The 15,060-nt window shown below is 44.1% G+C and overlaps 1 protein-coding gene across 1 annotated transcript in view; it reads right to left on the minus strand.

The window, feature by feature from the left end:
* The window catches only part of FAM171B (family with sequence similarity 171 member B), a 37,542-nt gene extending 22,785 nt beyond the window's left edge, over window positions 1–14,757 (minus strand). The window contains exon 1 of the mRNA XM_072981204.2: window positions 14,088–14,757. Within this exon, the coding sequence (XP_072837305.2) occupies window positions 14,088–14,295 (208 nt within the window). The 5' untranslated portion in view covers window positions 14,296–14,757. The remainder of the gene's footprint in view (window positions 1–14,087) is intronic.
* Window positions 14,758–15,060: the final 303 nt, after the last annotated feature.

Consider the following 15,060-nt stretch of genomic DNA (forward strand, 5'->3'; position numbering starts at 1 on the left):
ATTACCGAAGCTGAATGTCATGCACATTATATTACGGGATTCATAATGAACGGAACCTGTATCACATACATGCATGAAACAGGGCATGTCTAAAAAATTGAATCTCCTGACATCTCTTTTTCTACTTCAGAAATGCTATGCAGGAGACACCTGCTGTCAAATTAATTCAGAGACTGCCCATGAAACATAAAAGCTACATCCACTGTAATAAATAATACATGTCTGATAAAATATTTACAGGCCAAAGTTGATATTTACATGAAAGCAGGGTGATTTGCAGAAACAGTATGTTCCTTCAACATTGTTCAATAATTTTTTCACGGAAGAATAATCAATGGAGGCAAATATCGAGGCATGAATAAAGATGTGAACAGCCAATAAGCTATAATTCATTGCCTTTACTCCTGACATACAGTCTTTGTGAAATGCACTCTCTTAAAAAGAACAATTCAAGGGAAAAAATGAATAATGTTCCCTAGTTTCAACAACATTTTGAGGCTGCCTTAAAGACTGAGAAATGTTGTATATTATCTGGGGGGGGGGGAACCCAAGCAATTCGGAAAACATTATTCTTACCAGATGATTGTAGAACCAGAAGAAGAATTTTTTTTAAAAAAGCCAAAGGCTTCCTTACATAATCATTTTTCCCCATGCAGGAAAGACATGGTTCAGTTGTTCTGTCAGATTCAGACAGCACAGCAAATCCATCATCACCGGGACATCTGGGTTCAAAACCTTTCCAACCATGAAATCCTTGAGATGGGCAAGGACCATCTTCAGGGTTGCTATGCAATAAAATGAGTTCATCTCATGGACCCGGTCTGAGGTGTCTTGACAATACTGCCGAATATAAAAGCACGGACAACCTGCTTCTTCCATGTGAGGCTATCACTCTTGTGGTGAATGCTGTGAGCAGTCAGAGGTAAAGCTTAGGAGAGGTCTCCCTTTAGGACTACAATTCCCATAATCCCATCTCCTCCCCCCAAAAAACTAGAGAGAGGCTAGTACGTTTTTCTGATGGCGTGCCTTTTGATACTATATAGTCACAAAAGACCTTTAGGACCTAATTGGCAGGATCCTACACTGGCCGTTGTCAAAGATAAGCACGGTTCTCTCAGACTTTCCTCCACAAGTCCCCAAGCATGGAGGTTGGATCGGATTCACATCAGGAGATACGAGATGCACACTAAATGCTACGAGGGACCCTCTGGAACTTCAGATCATTTTTCTGAGCATCCCAGTTCATATTTGGAAAACTCCCATTGGTCTATCCTCATTTAAAAACTCTGCTTCCTACTACAGACTAAAACATGTGGACCCCACAAAACCAAGGAGCATCATCAACCGCTTAAAAGCTTAGCAGAACAGCACCATCCCCATGCCTAATTTAAAGGCCTATACTGTAATAAAAACCTTTCCAGGAAGTCCTGCTACATTAAGCCCTCAACTTCACCTTCCTAGAAGGCAGGACATGTAACTGAACCTTACAAGACAAAGGTTCATGGGTGGGGAGACTTGATATATCAAGCAACTTATAATTTTCTAAGAAACAACCCTCACTCTGAGGTGGGTTCAGAAAAAAAGGGAAGCCATCTGACCTGTTTTAAGACCAGTGTTATGAAGCCTAAATAACATGTAGTGGACAAGTCTCTGGCTGTGGTCAATGTTTGTGCTAAAGCTAATACCAGGGCTCAATGGTTTAATGAATGCATGTGTGTTGTACTTACGCAAAGGCAGTGCCAACACACCAAAAAGCAAGGAGCAGAAGTGGGTGAGAATGAAAGCTGGCGAGCACTGACAGCTGCACTCATCCTGCCCTTTGGAACAAGGCAGGAAGTGGACCAGCCACATCATCAATTGCGAACCATTGCTTGCAGAAGCCCTGAGATCAATGACACAGAACCTGGGGGGGGGGGAGATTCGGGGGGGCACGTGAACGTTCCACAATACCCAACAGCAATGTAAGGCATGGAAAAACTGCAAATTCCATGTAGTTGAGGTTGTGTGGAATACCAGCTTTAGTAGAAATGGCAGGAACTGCTGGCGTTTTTCCCCACCTGCCTGGCTTTTTTTAAACCATCCCCTCATGTAATATAGAGAATACAGATTTTTTGGAAATTCTAGGTACCTAAGAAAAAGGAATTATTGCCCATGGATATGAGTTGTCGTAGCAGCTTTTGATGCAATCTCTAAAATGCAGATATTCTACAGGGTGATTAACTGTTTTTGCAAGGCAGTCAAAAGTCTTACTTTTGGACAAAGGCCAGAAACAAAAAGGTAAAACTGGAGCATACGTTCAGAGACCTTCTGAGCTCTACTACTGGATTAATTTCTTTAGCTCAGGGAAAAAAAATTCTGTTACCTTAAATGACTCCACATTTCAGATGCTGGCATTTACACTATTTGCTACAAAAGACATAACTGTCCTGTGCATGACAAGTTAATGTCACAGCTGAATGAATGGGATTTCAAAATTGCATTTTAATCCTGTCTGAACATTAATTGAGGATTCTGGACATTGAAATGAAGATATGAAATCTGTGGGTTGCAGTCATATACCAAACTTCACCAAGGAGTAAACTTCTTGAATTCAAAAGGACTTACATCTGATCAGCTGGCTGGTTAGCCCAATTGTTTCAGTACTGTATCTGGCTGCAGAGCCAGAGGTGGAGAGTTCAATTCCCCCACAGTGCCTCCTGCAATAAGAGCCAGCCTTGGTGGGCTTGGCCAAGCTGCACAGACCGAGGGGGCTGCCAGAAAAGTTGGAAAGTCACCATAAGCCAGAATCGACTTCACAGTACACAATACATACATACATACATACATACATACATACATACATACATACATACATACATACATACATACATACATACATACATACATGCGTGCGTGCGTGCGTGCATGCATGCATGCATGCATGCATACATACATCTGAGCAGGCCATTTACAGGGTTCTACAGTCACTATTTAAAAGAAGCTAGTAAAAATGTGCAGTCCTTGACATGGAAGATCATTAGCTAGTGAGGAAAATGGGACATGGAGGTGAAGGCTGCAGATTTATTTATTTATTTATTTATTTATTTATTTATTTATTTATTTATTTATTTATTACATTTCTTTGCTGCCTGATAGGAGCTCTCCAGCAGTGTCACAAAACAGATCATAAAGCCACAAAAATATAAGAGCATAATAAAACATAGCATAAAAACTGAATGAAATACAGTAAAATAAAAAACCCGTCACAGAACAAAACAAAAATACACGAAACAGAAAGTTCTTCGGTCTAATTCCATGATGCTGAAACACAACATCAGAATAATTTCCTCCAAATGTTGGAAGACATGTCATGGAAAAACCCACCCCACTTCCCATGTAGCAAACGCTCCTCCTCCTTTTGGAAATGGGGAAGAAGGAGACATTAGGAGCAGATGGTGATATGGCATGTAATGGGAGCGTACTCTTCCAAGAAGATGTTTTGAAAAGATCCCACTGGGAATGCCTAAGGTTTTGGGTGTAGTTCTTTGAATTCCAGCCAATCAGTTTTCTTAGATGTCAGTGCCAACAGTTCCACTGGAGTCTGCTTCCAAACTGTGCATGCTTAGGATTTCATATTTCTGCGTATTTTAGAAGCTGCTACTTGTTTTCTTTCTTGTGACTTTTTAAGGATCACAAAGCATTAGAATTTGAACAAGCCTAGAAAAATATCTCATCACAACTGAAGATGGGGAGAAGGGATTACAGAATGGTTAAAACAGAATTGTTCTGGACTGCAATAAAACAGGATAAGATGAGGGGGAGAGGGGAGCCCTCCTTAATGGAATAGTATGATTTATGTTGTCATTCTAAATTCTTTGGCCTGGGCCGTAGTGATATTCATGAAAGATATGCCTAGCTTGTAGTAACTAGTTGTAGCCAATTGACATAATGCTAGGTAGCCATGTGGCCAGGTACCTAGCAGCACAATTAGCTGCAGCAAGCCATACACAAACACCAGTAAGATTCTGGGCGTTACCTTAGAGGAAACATAAAAAGAGTCCTCTGAAGTTCCCTTCATTCTAACATCTTGCTTCTCAAACAGGTAGTCCCCATGGTGTTGGCAAAAAAGCTAATATGGCTGTTCAACTACCCAGGCTTGGAATAATAATAATAATAATAATAATAATAATAATAATAATAATAATAATAATAATAATAATAATAATAATAATAATAATAATAATAATAATAATAATAATAATAACAACAACAACAACAACAACAACAACAACAACAACAACAACAATAAAGTAGTAGTAGTAATAGTAGTAGTTTTATTTATATTTCTAAAGGGATTTGCTGTGTTACTTTGTGCAATGAGACAGTTAGGGATTGCTCCATTCACCAAAACAAGCACATTTTTAAAAGTAGCACAGTATGTTATTAACACACTGTATGGTCCTTGCCTTTCTAACAGTAGACAAGCTAATGTTATTGAAAGGATCCGTTTCTGTTCCTTTCCTTCAATTTGAGAACTGTTGGAAAAGAGAAGCTCACAATGCAGTGAAAGGCCAGCCAGGGCAAATGACAACCTAGAACAGTGGTGGCAAACCTTTTTGGGCTCACATGCCCAAAATTTGGGGGTGGTGGACAGCGGGTGGCGTGCTATTGTGGTGGCGACAGACCCAGAGGACCCAGAACTGGAAGTGGCAGTTTAAGGGGGAATCATGGCGATGGACCTGGAGGACCCGGAAGTGGTGGCAGAAGGGGGAGTTCTGGCTGCAGCCACCTCATGAGGTTTGGCTGGGCAGAGGGCGGGAGGGGGGAGTAGCGACCTATGGTTTGCGTGCCAGAAGGGCTCTGCATGCCAGCTGTGGCACGCGTGTCATAGGTTCGCCATCAGTGACCTAGAATGACAAAGGGGCAAACTCCAGTATTTCACTGCAACCAGAGTAGGCCCAATGAATCAGTGGGGATTTGGTGAGTCAACTTCTCCACAAGTTCCATTCATTCAAGGATCTACTCTAGTTGCAATTTACTACTGGATTTCAGCCACTAAGTCATTACATATTATTGCAGCAGCTAACTCCACAGCACAGTCTATAAAGGACACCCAGCTCAAATCATGTTATATGGACTTTTCATTGGACTGACAGCTTGAAATGGGAGTCCATAGGAAGACAATTCAGAGCAGCACTGCTGTAACAGTGGCATCTGCAAAGGTGTACCGTCAAGCTCATCCTCAGCTCTAATAATAAACGATTTTCAAAGGCAGTTCCCACAAACACTAACCAGTAGCTATTAGTATCTAGGGAACAAATAACCAGATCATGTTCATGCAGATACAAGGTTCACAGAGTGCTTCTTCTGAAGGCTATATATATATCTCCAGTCTGGTAACAACCTACACTTGATGATGGGAAAACAGGTTAAGTTAAAACACTGGCTGCATTATGCAATTCTCGTTAAAATAAATAAATAAATAAATAAATAATAATAATAAAATTCGGCATAGAACATTTTAAGTGTTCAGTCTGAACTCCCTCTTTCCTCATCACCTTCTATGTCAGAGATATTATTGTAGGAAATTACTTTCACAAGTGCTACTGGCTTTGATAGATAATACAGTGTCACTGACTATGTTGTTTGCACCAAGAAAAACTGGCACAACACAGGAAACTAGCTCATGTGGTGGAAAACCCATTGATTTCCAAACGAATTTGGACTTTTTCTTTCAGAGCTCCTTATTGCTTAAGTGTGAAAAATGCTTTCCGATGTGTAACCCCAATGAAACAAAGAATTCTTAAAGTTATAATTCCATTGAGTTCCACAGGGTTTTTTAATTATTATTATTTTAGTTTTGTTATTGCTATGAAAGGCGTGTACTCACTTCTCAAGAAAAAGAATTCATATCCACTCGTAGACAGTGAGTACTGTATTATATTTTACAACACCAAATGACTCCACATCCTCTCCATGATTCCACTGGGCTACCTCACAATTTCTTTTTCTTTATCTGAGAGTTACAATGCCTTGGGGTTTGTAGCTTTATTACAATAATCTCCCATCTTCAAGAGGCTTTAGTGCTTATCTTATAACATCAGTAAATCTGATCTTCCCTTTCTGATATGACTATATTCTTTAAATGGCTTTAAACTGATATTGGTTTATGTATCTGGCGGTAGAGCCAGAGGTTGGAAGTTCGATTCTGCACTGTGCCTCTTTGAGAAGGGTTAGACTCCATGATCCACAGGGACCTTTCCAGTTCTGCAGTTCTAAGGTTATTATTGTTACAGTATTAAAATGACAAAAATCACACAAAGACCAGTACTAAAATCTCTACTGCAGGTATCTAACAAACAGTGCTACAAGAAGGCAAAGTCAGTTATCTCAGAGTTTGGAAAAGTTATTATTATTTTTAGACCACAGGTTCAAGGAAAACCCCCCTCCAGTTAGCACAGGCAGTGACCATATTTTGGAATTTTAGCCTAAAAACATTTTCCCAAGCTATAGATATGTGCCACATGCCTTGTTCCTATTACAGTGTTGCACTGTAATGAGAACAGCTTGATGAAGCTTAGCCGGATTCCCTCATTTCCATCTAAAAGCAAAACCAGGGAGGGGGGTACGAGTCAAAGGTGATGTGTTCCCCCTTCTCCAAAAACCACGTCAATCCCCCAGAAAACACTTTATGACTCCCTTGGGTGTCACAACCTACAGGTTAGGAACCCATGGTGTAAACAAACCAGCAAAACAAAAATAACCCAGTTTTCTTCACCATGCACATATCTGTCTACATTTCTTTAACTGCAGAGCTACAAAAATACTTTTTGTTATAACCTGACAACATCTAGCCCCTCGATTAGGTAATAATACAGTGGGAAAACCACATTACTTTGTTGAATTTTTTAAGCCACATCATTCCATTATGTTCACTCATTCACTCTGGTTTTTTTTTTATACTATATTATTACATGTAACTATTATTATTATCATAGGGGACATGGTGGCGCTGCAGGTTAAATCACTGAAGCCTCTGTGCTGCAAGGTCAGAAGACCTGCAGTCGTAAGACTGAATCCATGCGACGGAATGAACCCCCATTGCTTGTCCCAGCTCCCGCCAACCTAGCGGTTCAAAAGCATGCAAAATGTAAAAATATGAGTAGATAAATTTTTCCACCTTGGTGAGAAGGTAAGCGGCATTCCATGTCTAGTCACGCTGGCCACGTGACCACAGAGGATTGTCTGCGGACAAACGCTAGCTCTGTGAGTTGGAAATGGAGATGAGCACCGCCGCCTAGAGTCGGACACGACTGGACAAATTGTCAGGGGGAACCTTTACCTTTTTTATTATTATTATCAGTGGTTTAGGTATCTGGTTGCGGAACCAAAGGTTGGGAGTTTGATTCCCCACTGTGCCTTCTAGGAGAAGAGCCAGCCTGGGTGGCCTTGGGCAAGCTGCAGAGTCTCAGGGTGCCCCCAGAACTGACTTGACAGCACACGATTATCCATGCTCATACTACAACTGATGTTTCTGTAAGCTGTAGCTAAATATGCTACTTGGTTTGTCAACTATGGGCTCAGGTTTTGATGAAACAAATCCTCAGTTTGAATGTGCTCCAAAATAGGAACAAAGCAGAGGAGGAAAGACAAGCATACAAATGAAGTTACGGTAAGTGTTCAAAGAAAAAATAAGAACAATTTCTCATAACCTGTTTCCCCGAAAATAAGACAGGGTCTTATATTAATTTTTGCTCCAAAAATGCGTTGGGTCTTTTTTTTTTTCATGTACGGCAATCTATATTTATTCAAATACAGTCATGTCATCTTCTTCTGGTTGCTGCACAATGGTGGAGGGCGGGGTTTCACTCAACTGGGACTTATTTTTTGGGTAGGGCTTATATTACAAGCATCCTGAAAAAATCATACTAGGGCTTATTTTCAGGTTAGGTCTTATTTTCAGGGAAACAGGGTAGGAATGACCAACATGGACTGCCCAACATCAGGCTAGTAATTTCCTAATTAAAAATCTAAACATATTCCTGGATGAGACTGAAGGCGCATCTTCTACTGCAGCTCCCCTTAATCTGGTGAGGTCCAGATGCACTAAATTACCATTTTACCTAATCATGAGAGATTAGAAGAATGAGAGTTGTAATGCACTACATTTAGATCCTGCTGAGTTTGAGAAGATTGTTGTGGAAGCTTACAAACAGGCTTACAAATACAACAATGCCACCAAGTGTTGCTTCCTCCACTTTCAGCAACTAAACTTTACAGCCTTAGTACAGACCCTACAAAGTTATCTTGTATAAAAACCACTCATGGATCCACCCTTAATCATCCTGTGGCAATGAGTTCCACAAAATACAGACTGCACTGAAATGTTTCATTTGTATTTTCTGAATTCATTACTAATCCACTTCACTGGGTGCTCCTGTTGGAACTTCTTTATGTATGTGTGTGTGCGCGTGCATGTGTGCAATCCTCTTGGATATATGTCCAAGAGCATTGCACATATATATGTGTGTATGTGTCATGTCAATTATTTCTCTAAGATATATTCTCCTATGTGTTTAATTACTCCCACTTTAAATGACGTTGCCCACCACTTTAAATATCTTGATCTAAAAGATCTGCGGTTTCCTGGATCCATTCTCTCTTTCTCTCTCTCTTTTTAATACTGGGTGTCTTCAGGTAATCTGATGACCTGACTTTATTGGAATGTCTATGTTTCTGATTTTGTCAGACAATCAACATTTTTACATCTGAAATGTTTAGGAACACTCAGATGTACACTATCTAGAACAGGCTTGTCCAACCTGCGGCCCATGGGCCGCATGGGGCCCCGGTCGGCTCATAATGCAGCCCAGTGCAATTTACATCTCTAGACACCAAGAGATATGAAAATAATGCATTAATTTTTCCATAATCTCCTCAATCCTTTCACACTCCTATACAGTACTCCTAACAGTCTAACTGCCAGTCAGGTTTCTCAGAAGAAATTGTTATTGACTAGAATCCTATTGGTGAGTTAGGCCAGCTCAACAATGGAATGCAATACAGGGCAGCAATAAACTGCTGCAGATGAAGAAGCCACTGCTTCCGTTCATCCTCATGTACCACATTAAGCAACTGACATGCAATGAAGAGTACAAGCGGTATATCATTAACTAGTGGCAATTCACTTTGTGACTTAACACCACATTACTCATACCTGCATATTTCATACAAATCTAGCCACTGACTGTCTTAATGTTATTTTTAAAAATACTGTATGTTCATTTTGTCTTATTGCCAGGCTAATTTCTTCTACAATTTTGTGCTTCTTTTTTTTATTGTCTTTAAGACTCCTAATTTAAAAGGTGCTCTCCTTACATTTAACAATTTCTGATATATTATTCAACCACAATGCAATCCTCTTGGACATCATCATATCTTTCCTAACATGAGGTGTTCATTATATATTAACTTCCGTAATGGTGGCACAAACCACATTCTAAGTCCATTAAAGAACATTTTTTTATGCACACACAAACACGCACACACACACTTAGAGAATTAGGTTTATAAACCTAGCAAAAATTCAGAAAAAGCCTTTAAACGACTTCCCCCCAGTGACACATATGTGGCATCCACGGATACAGGACACAAACAAGATTTGGTCTCCTTCTCTATTTTATCCATATTTTGTTCACATTTATTTTAGGAAAATAAAATAAAAACCTTTCCATATTTAAAGGAAATATTACTCAAGTTCAATAAAGCTGTAAAACGCCTATTTTTTTTTCTGAGCAGTAAAACTGGACAGGCTTTCTCCTGAACATATCTAGTTATTGTTATGTGATTACCAAGTCACTTCCAAGTTATGATAGCCCTATGAATTAGTGACTTCTGCAAACTAAAAGCTATAGTTTCTCCTGTGGAGTCAAACCACCTCATGTCCAGTCTTCCTTTTTTCCTGCTGCACTCAACTTTTCCCAGCACTGCTCTCTTTTCCAGTGAATCTTATCTTCTTATGACATACCAGCACTCATCTTCCTCTGGGGAAAAAACTTTTCCTGGGGAGACCTGTATTTCTTTCTTTCTTCACAGCTTTATGAACGAATGGGGGTTTGCAAAATGGGTTCATAGCATTACTGGAGACTGAAAGCCTTCTTAAAAGCACTTCCCTTGAATCATGGCCATCAACAGGCACTTCACACAGAACTGCAGGGTGTTGTTTTTTTTCTCCCCAGCCTATGTGGCCACTTATACTGAAGAGAACCAAATGTCCTGGCACAAAGTTACAGCAAAAGAATGCAAGTTAATTTGCCTTTCTCTCGCTGTGTAGTCACACCGTACACGTTACACCGGGATATCAGCTTCCTTGCATGTTTATGAAGAAAATTCCACTGACTTCCATCACACTTATTCCTAAATAAGTGTACACAAGACTGCAGTCATACATCATGACTCCAGTAAAGCAAAAGCATCTTAGAGTCTCCTGCAGGAAAGGAATCAAGGTTCATAGAATGAACACTCTTCTTCCTCAGGCCTCAAGGCATAAATAATAAGTATCTGAAAGAAGTCTACTGAAAAGCATTTTCATGTTAACACCAGTTATTCCTTATCATGGACATAAAAAACATAGATTTGACAACAGGGCTTCAGGTACCACTCCTTAGTTACCAACACTGTAACCTGCAAACATCTGCAGTGAAAGACTCACATATGACATGCCGAGTGGATAGAAGTAGTTTTTTAAAATCAGATTTTAAAATTTATATATTTTTAAAATTTCTGTTGTTAAAATTATTCCTTTTTTCCCTCTCCTTTTTTTAAAAACAGCCTATATGATGATAGTTTCAATTTACAAGTATAAGACTGGAGAGTCAGCGTTTGGGAGTTCAATTCCCCCCTGTGGCTTCCAGAAGAGACAGCCTGTAATGGCCTTGGGCAAGCAGCACCGTCTCAGGGCACCCCCAGAAAAAGGGAAAGGTAAACTGCTTCAGAGTACTTTTTACCTAGAAAACCCTGGAAAGGGTCACCATAATTCACCCTAATTGACAGCCCATGAGTATTATTTATTATTATGGAGCACAGCATTGGACCATCTGGCTGCAGAGACAAGGGTTGGGAGTTCAACGCCCTATTGTGCCTCTCAGGAGAGTCAGTTTATGTGGCAAGTCACATCATCCCAGAGTGCGCGCGCACGCGCACACACACACACACACGCGCGCGAGAGAGACAGAGACAAACAGAGAGAGAAAAAGGGAATAGCAATACTTTGCTCTCCACCTTGAAAACTCTAAGAAGGGTCACTAAAAAGTTGGGCTTGACCTGGCAAGACACATAATTATAGTTCAAGGAGCTAACGAAGGTAAGCAGATTATAAATTCTATGTATTTCTATATTATTTTTTAAATGTTTTATCAATAAGGTCCAATAGAATTTGGGTCCTCAATCTTTATGGGGTTCTAAACGCTCATGTAAAGATTATACAGATTATCTGTCTCTCCCCTTGTATTATCACCCTTCATTGGCACCATCAGAATACTGTAATTTACAATTCTGTAACTGCTTCTGTGCCTCCAGATAACACTTGGTAACAGCAATCTATGGTAATGAGAAGTAACAGGCCTGATCAGCTCCATTTTCAAATTCTGACTGAATTTATTCTTGAAGTTTTATTTCTTATAAGAGACACTGCTGGAAATATTCAGGACTGCTTTTAATGGTTTCCTCAAGTGGTGCAGATCCCTTTGCAGTGGCAACCAAAGCTTTAATCTCTTTCCAACTTTGTACAAAATCAAACTCTGCCTCTCTCTCTCTTTAAACAAACTCCACTCTCAGGAAGTGAAAATAGGAATGCATGAAGGACTACTGGAGTAAATAAGGGCAAGGAGATTGTGAAAAATATATACGTATTAAGGTTATGAAGAGCAAGACTTTTTAAAACAAAAACTGCACAACTAAAACAAATTTCTCTGACAAGTGATTTAATTTATGACTGAAATATATTTGATTTTAATCGGAACCACCCTGATGGCATTAGTCACATTTCTGTATTCTGTACTGCTGGGATGGAGAGATTACACAATTTTCCTCCTCAGCAGATTGCTCTCAAAAACAAGCAAGATCATAGATTGAAAAGGCCACTGAAGGGAGTTAGACATATGGGTAGCTATTACAGGCTAGATGAATTTGCTGACCAGAAAGCATTATTTTATTATCCAAACAACACTGCCCTGAAGCAGACCTATAATGTGACCTTCCCTCTGGCCCTTTTTTTTCCCAAAAACAAAGAAAAGCAGCAGTGGGTTTCAAGATAAATTCTGACTAGTAATTAAAACAACACGATTCTTTGGCATGAGAAAATGCAGACAGATGTGCCAGAAACCTGCACTTCATTTGTGCAAATTAGATCATCAATGATGCATCACAGATTGCTCGGATGCACAAGTTCCTCGTTAGATGTGTCATGCACTGCGTGCGTTCAAGCTTGCTCCAACTAAGAGCAAAAAAAGATCCATTTTGTTTTCTCCTCGAACCGGATTTAAAACCCAACCTTTTCCGCAAAGCACAGCACTGAGGACGTCCAGGAAAACAACAACAGTAACAAATGATGCAAGGTGGATTTTGGTAGTATGTTGATGAGTGGTGTATAAATGAAATAAATCTGTTTTTGAGCATCAAGAAATCCAACTCCCTCCCTTCCTCCTGCAAGATGCAAGGATTTTCCTTCCTCTGGTTAGGGGGCAGTTGCCCAGGCGGTTCAAGTCACAGTGTGGGAACAGAACCGCTCTCCTTCAGAAGCTTCACAGCACCTGCTCTTCTCTCCCTTCCTCCTGCAAGATGCAAGGATTTTCCTTCCTCTGGTTAGGGGGCAGTTGCCCAGGCGGTTCAAGTCACAGTGTGGGAACAGAACCGCTCTCCTTCAGAAGCTTCACAGCACCTGCTCTTCTCAGGGAGCCATGAAACCTCAGAGAGGGGAAAGAGCAGCAATGGGGGGGGCTCATTTGCCAACCCAAGGGGCAAGAAAGCCGCTTCATTAAACACACACACAGAGAGAGAGAGAGAGAGCAGCCCAGACCCTTCCCCAGCAACACTCGCCATAAATAACCAACGGTCCATGCCTGCCTGCGATGCTCCCCTGGGGAAAAAGGGAGGCTGCAGGCTTGAAAGGGGAAGCAAACGGAGGCTGTGAGAAAAACAGGGGAAGGGGCAGGGCGTGCAAGGGGTGCAGCTGTAAAGGGGCCAAGATGCAACTGGGGGGGTGGGGGTGTCACCTGATGAAAGTGCAATGAACGGGGCCCACGAGGAAGGAGATGTGCCACTGGGGTGTGTGTGTGGAGGAAAGCAGGAGGAAGGGCTGCCAGCAAGCTGTCCGATTCCCCCCCCCTCCACGGAATCCTTCCCTGAAGGAGGGGGACCCCCCTCTTCTCGCCAGGGCCGGAGCACAGAGCCCCCAGGCGTTTTCCTCCTCTCCTCTCCGCCCCGGCCTTTGCCACCCGGAGAGGGAACTGCCCCGTCTCTCTGGAGGGGCGGCAGAAGGTCGGGCTTCTTGGGGGGGGAGCCCTGGGAGGGAGAGGGGATGGGGGGGGAGACACGGAGCGGGGGCAGGGCAGGCTCGGGGAGAACTGCCAGCCCTGCAGGGTTGCCAGAGGTGGGTCGGGACCCTGTCAGGGGGCGACCCCCTGCAAGCCCCTCCCGAGGTCGGGCAAGGAGAGGCGGCGGCTAGGCGGGTCCGTTCCCTTCTTGCTCGGCCGAGACCACCGCCAACCAGGCAGCGCGGGGGACGGACGATGCACGGGATGACCTGGCGGGAGCATTGCGGTCCCCCGCCCCGTCCCGACCCCACAGCGTGTGACACACACACACGCCTGGGCTCCAAAGGGGGAAGGGGGGGTCCTAGTCGCATACACCCGGCTCGGCCGTGGCTGGCCACCCCAAGGGTCCCTTCTCGGGGCCCGGGAGCCGCCAGGAGGACCAACGGAGCGGGGATGAAGGGGGGAGTCGCCTCCCCGATGCTTCCCCCCCCAAGACAAGCAAGCACACAGGAGCCGGAGCCGAGCCCCGCTGCGCGCCCCAACGCCGACGCCACCCGCGAGGGGAAGCGGACGTACCTGAAGGAGCCGCGGCGGAGGAGGCGGAGGCGGCGGAGGGCGCCCCGGGCACGGCGGTTCGCGGCGGCGGGCGGCGGCCGAAGCTCACCTCGACGGCGGCTGCACCGGCGCCCGGGCAGCCCTGGAGGAGCAGCAGCAGCAGCAGCAGGAGCGCCAGCCCCGGCCAGGAGGAGGAGGAGGAGGAGGGCGCCCCGCCAGTCCCCGGCATGGCGGCCAGCCAGCGGGCAGCCGAGGCATATTGCGGGCGGGCGGGCAGGCGCCCGGTCCACCACCTCCCCGCGCAGGGAGAAGGCAGGCGGGCAAGAAAGCGAGGGCGCCGCTGCCACTGCCGCTGCTGCCTCCGCCTCCCTCCCTCCCGCTCGCCTTCACACGCGTCTTCCCGCCCCCGGGCACGCAGGCAGGCAGGCAGGCGAGCGGGCAGGAGGCGGCTCTCCGGCGCCCACGTGACGAGGCAGAGGCGGCGGAGGAGCGGAGAGGGAGCTGCCAGGCTCTGGCGGAGCCCTTCTTCTGGCTCGGCTCCTTCCCACGTGCGGGGGGACGCGTCTCCCAAGGCAGCGGCAACGGCAGAGGCGCCCTCCTCTCTCTCTCGGGAGGGAGGCGGCCTCTCTGGGCCCGGAGAGCGGCCGAAGGCTTTCCTGGCTGACCCCTTGCCCTTCTCATCTTTTGCTACGCTGGGTGCGGGGGATGGGGGATGCTTTTCCCGCTGTTTCTCAGCTTGGTGAGGCCAACACCCCCCCCACACGGAAGGTTTCTCGAGGGGGGGGTTGGCAAACGCCACCCGCCAGTAAGCTTGCATGGCCGAGCCAGGAGGGGTTTGGAACCAGATCTCGGGAGGTCCTGGGCTGACCCACTTGCACCATACTGGCTTTTAAAGGAAAGAAGCAACGTCAGGTGTGTGTCTGTGTATACCTGGCGTATATATAGGTGGTTGAAAGATGGGCTGCCTATGCCCCATCATCACCCCCTAAAGGAA

The sequence above is a fragment of the Pogona vitticeps genome, chromosome 1, assembly GCF_051106095.1.
Source record: "Pogona vitticeps strain Pit_001003342236 chromosome 1, PviZW2.1, whole genome shotgun sequence".
Taxonomy (NCBI): domain Eukaryota; kingdom Metazoa; phylum Chordata; class Lepidosauria; order Squamata; family Agamidae; genus Pogona; species Pogona vitticeps.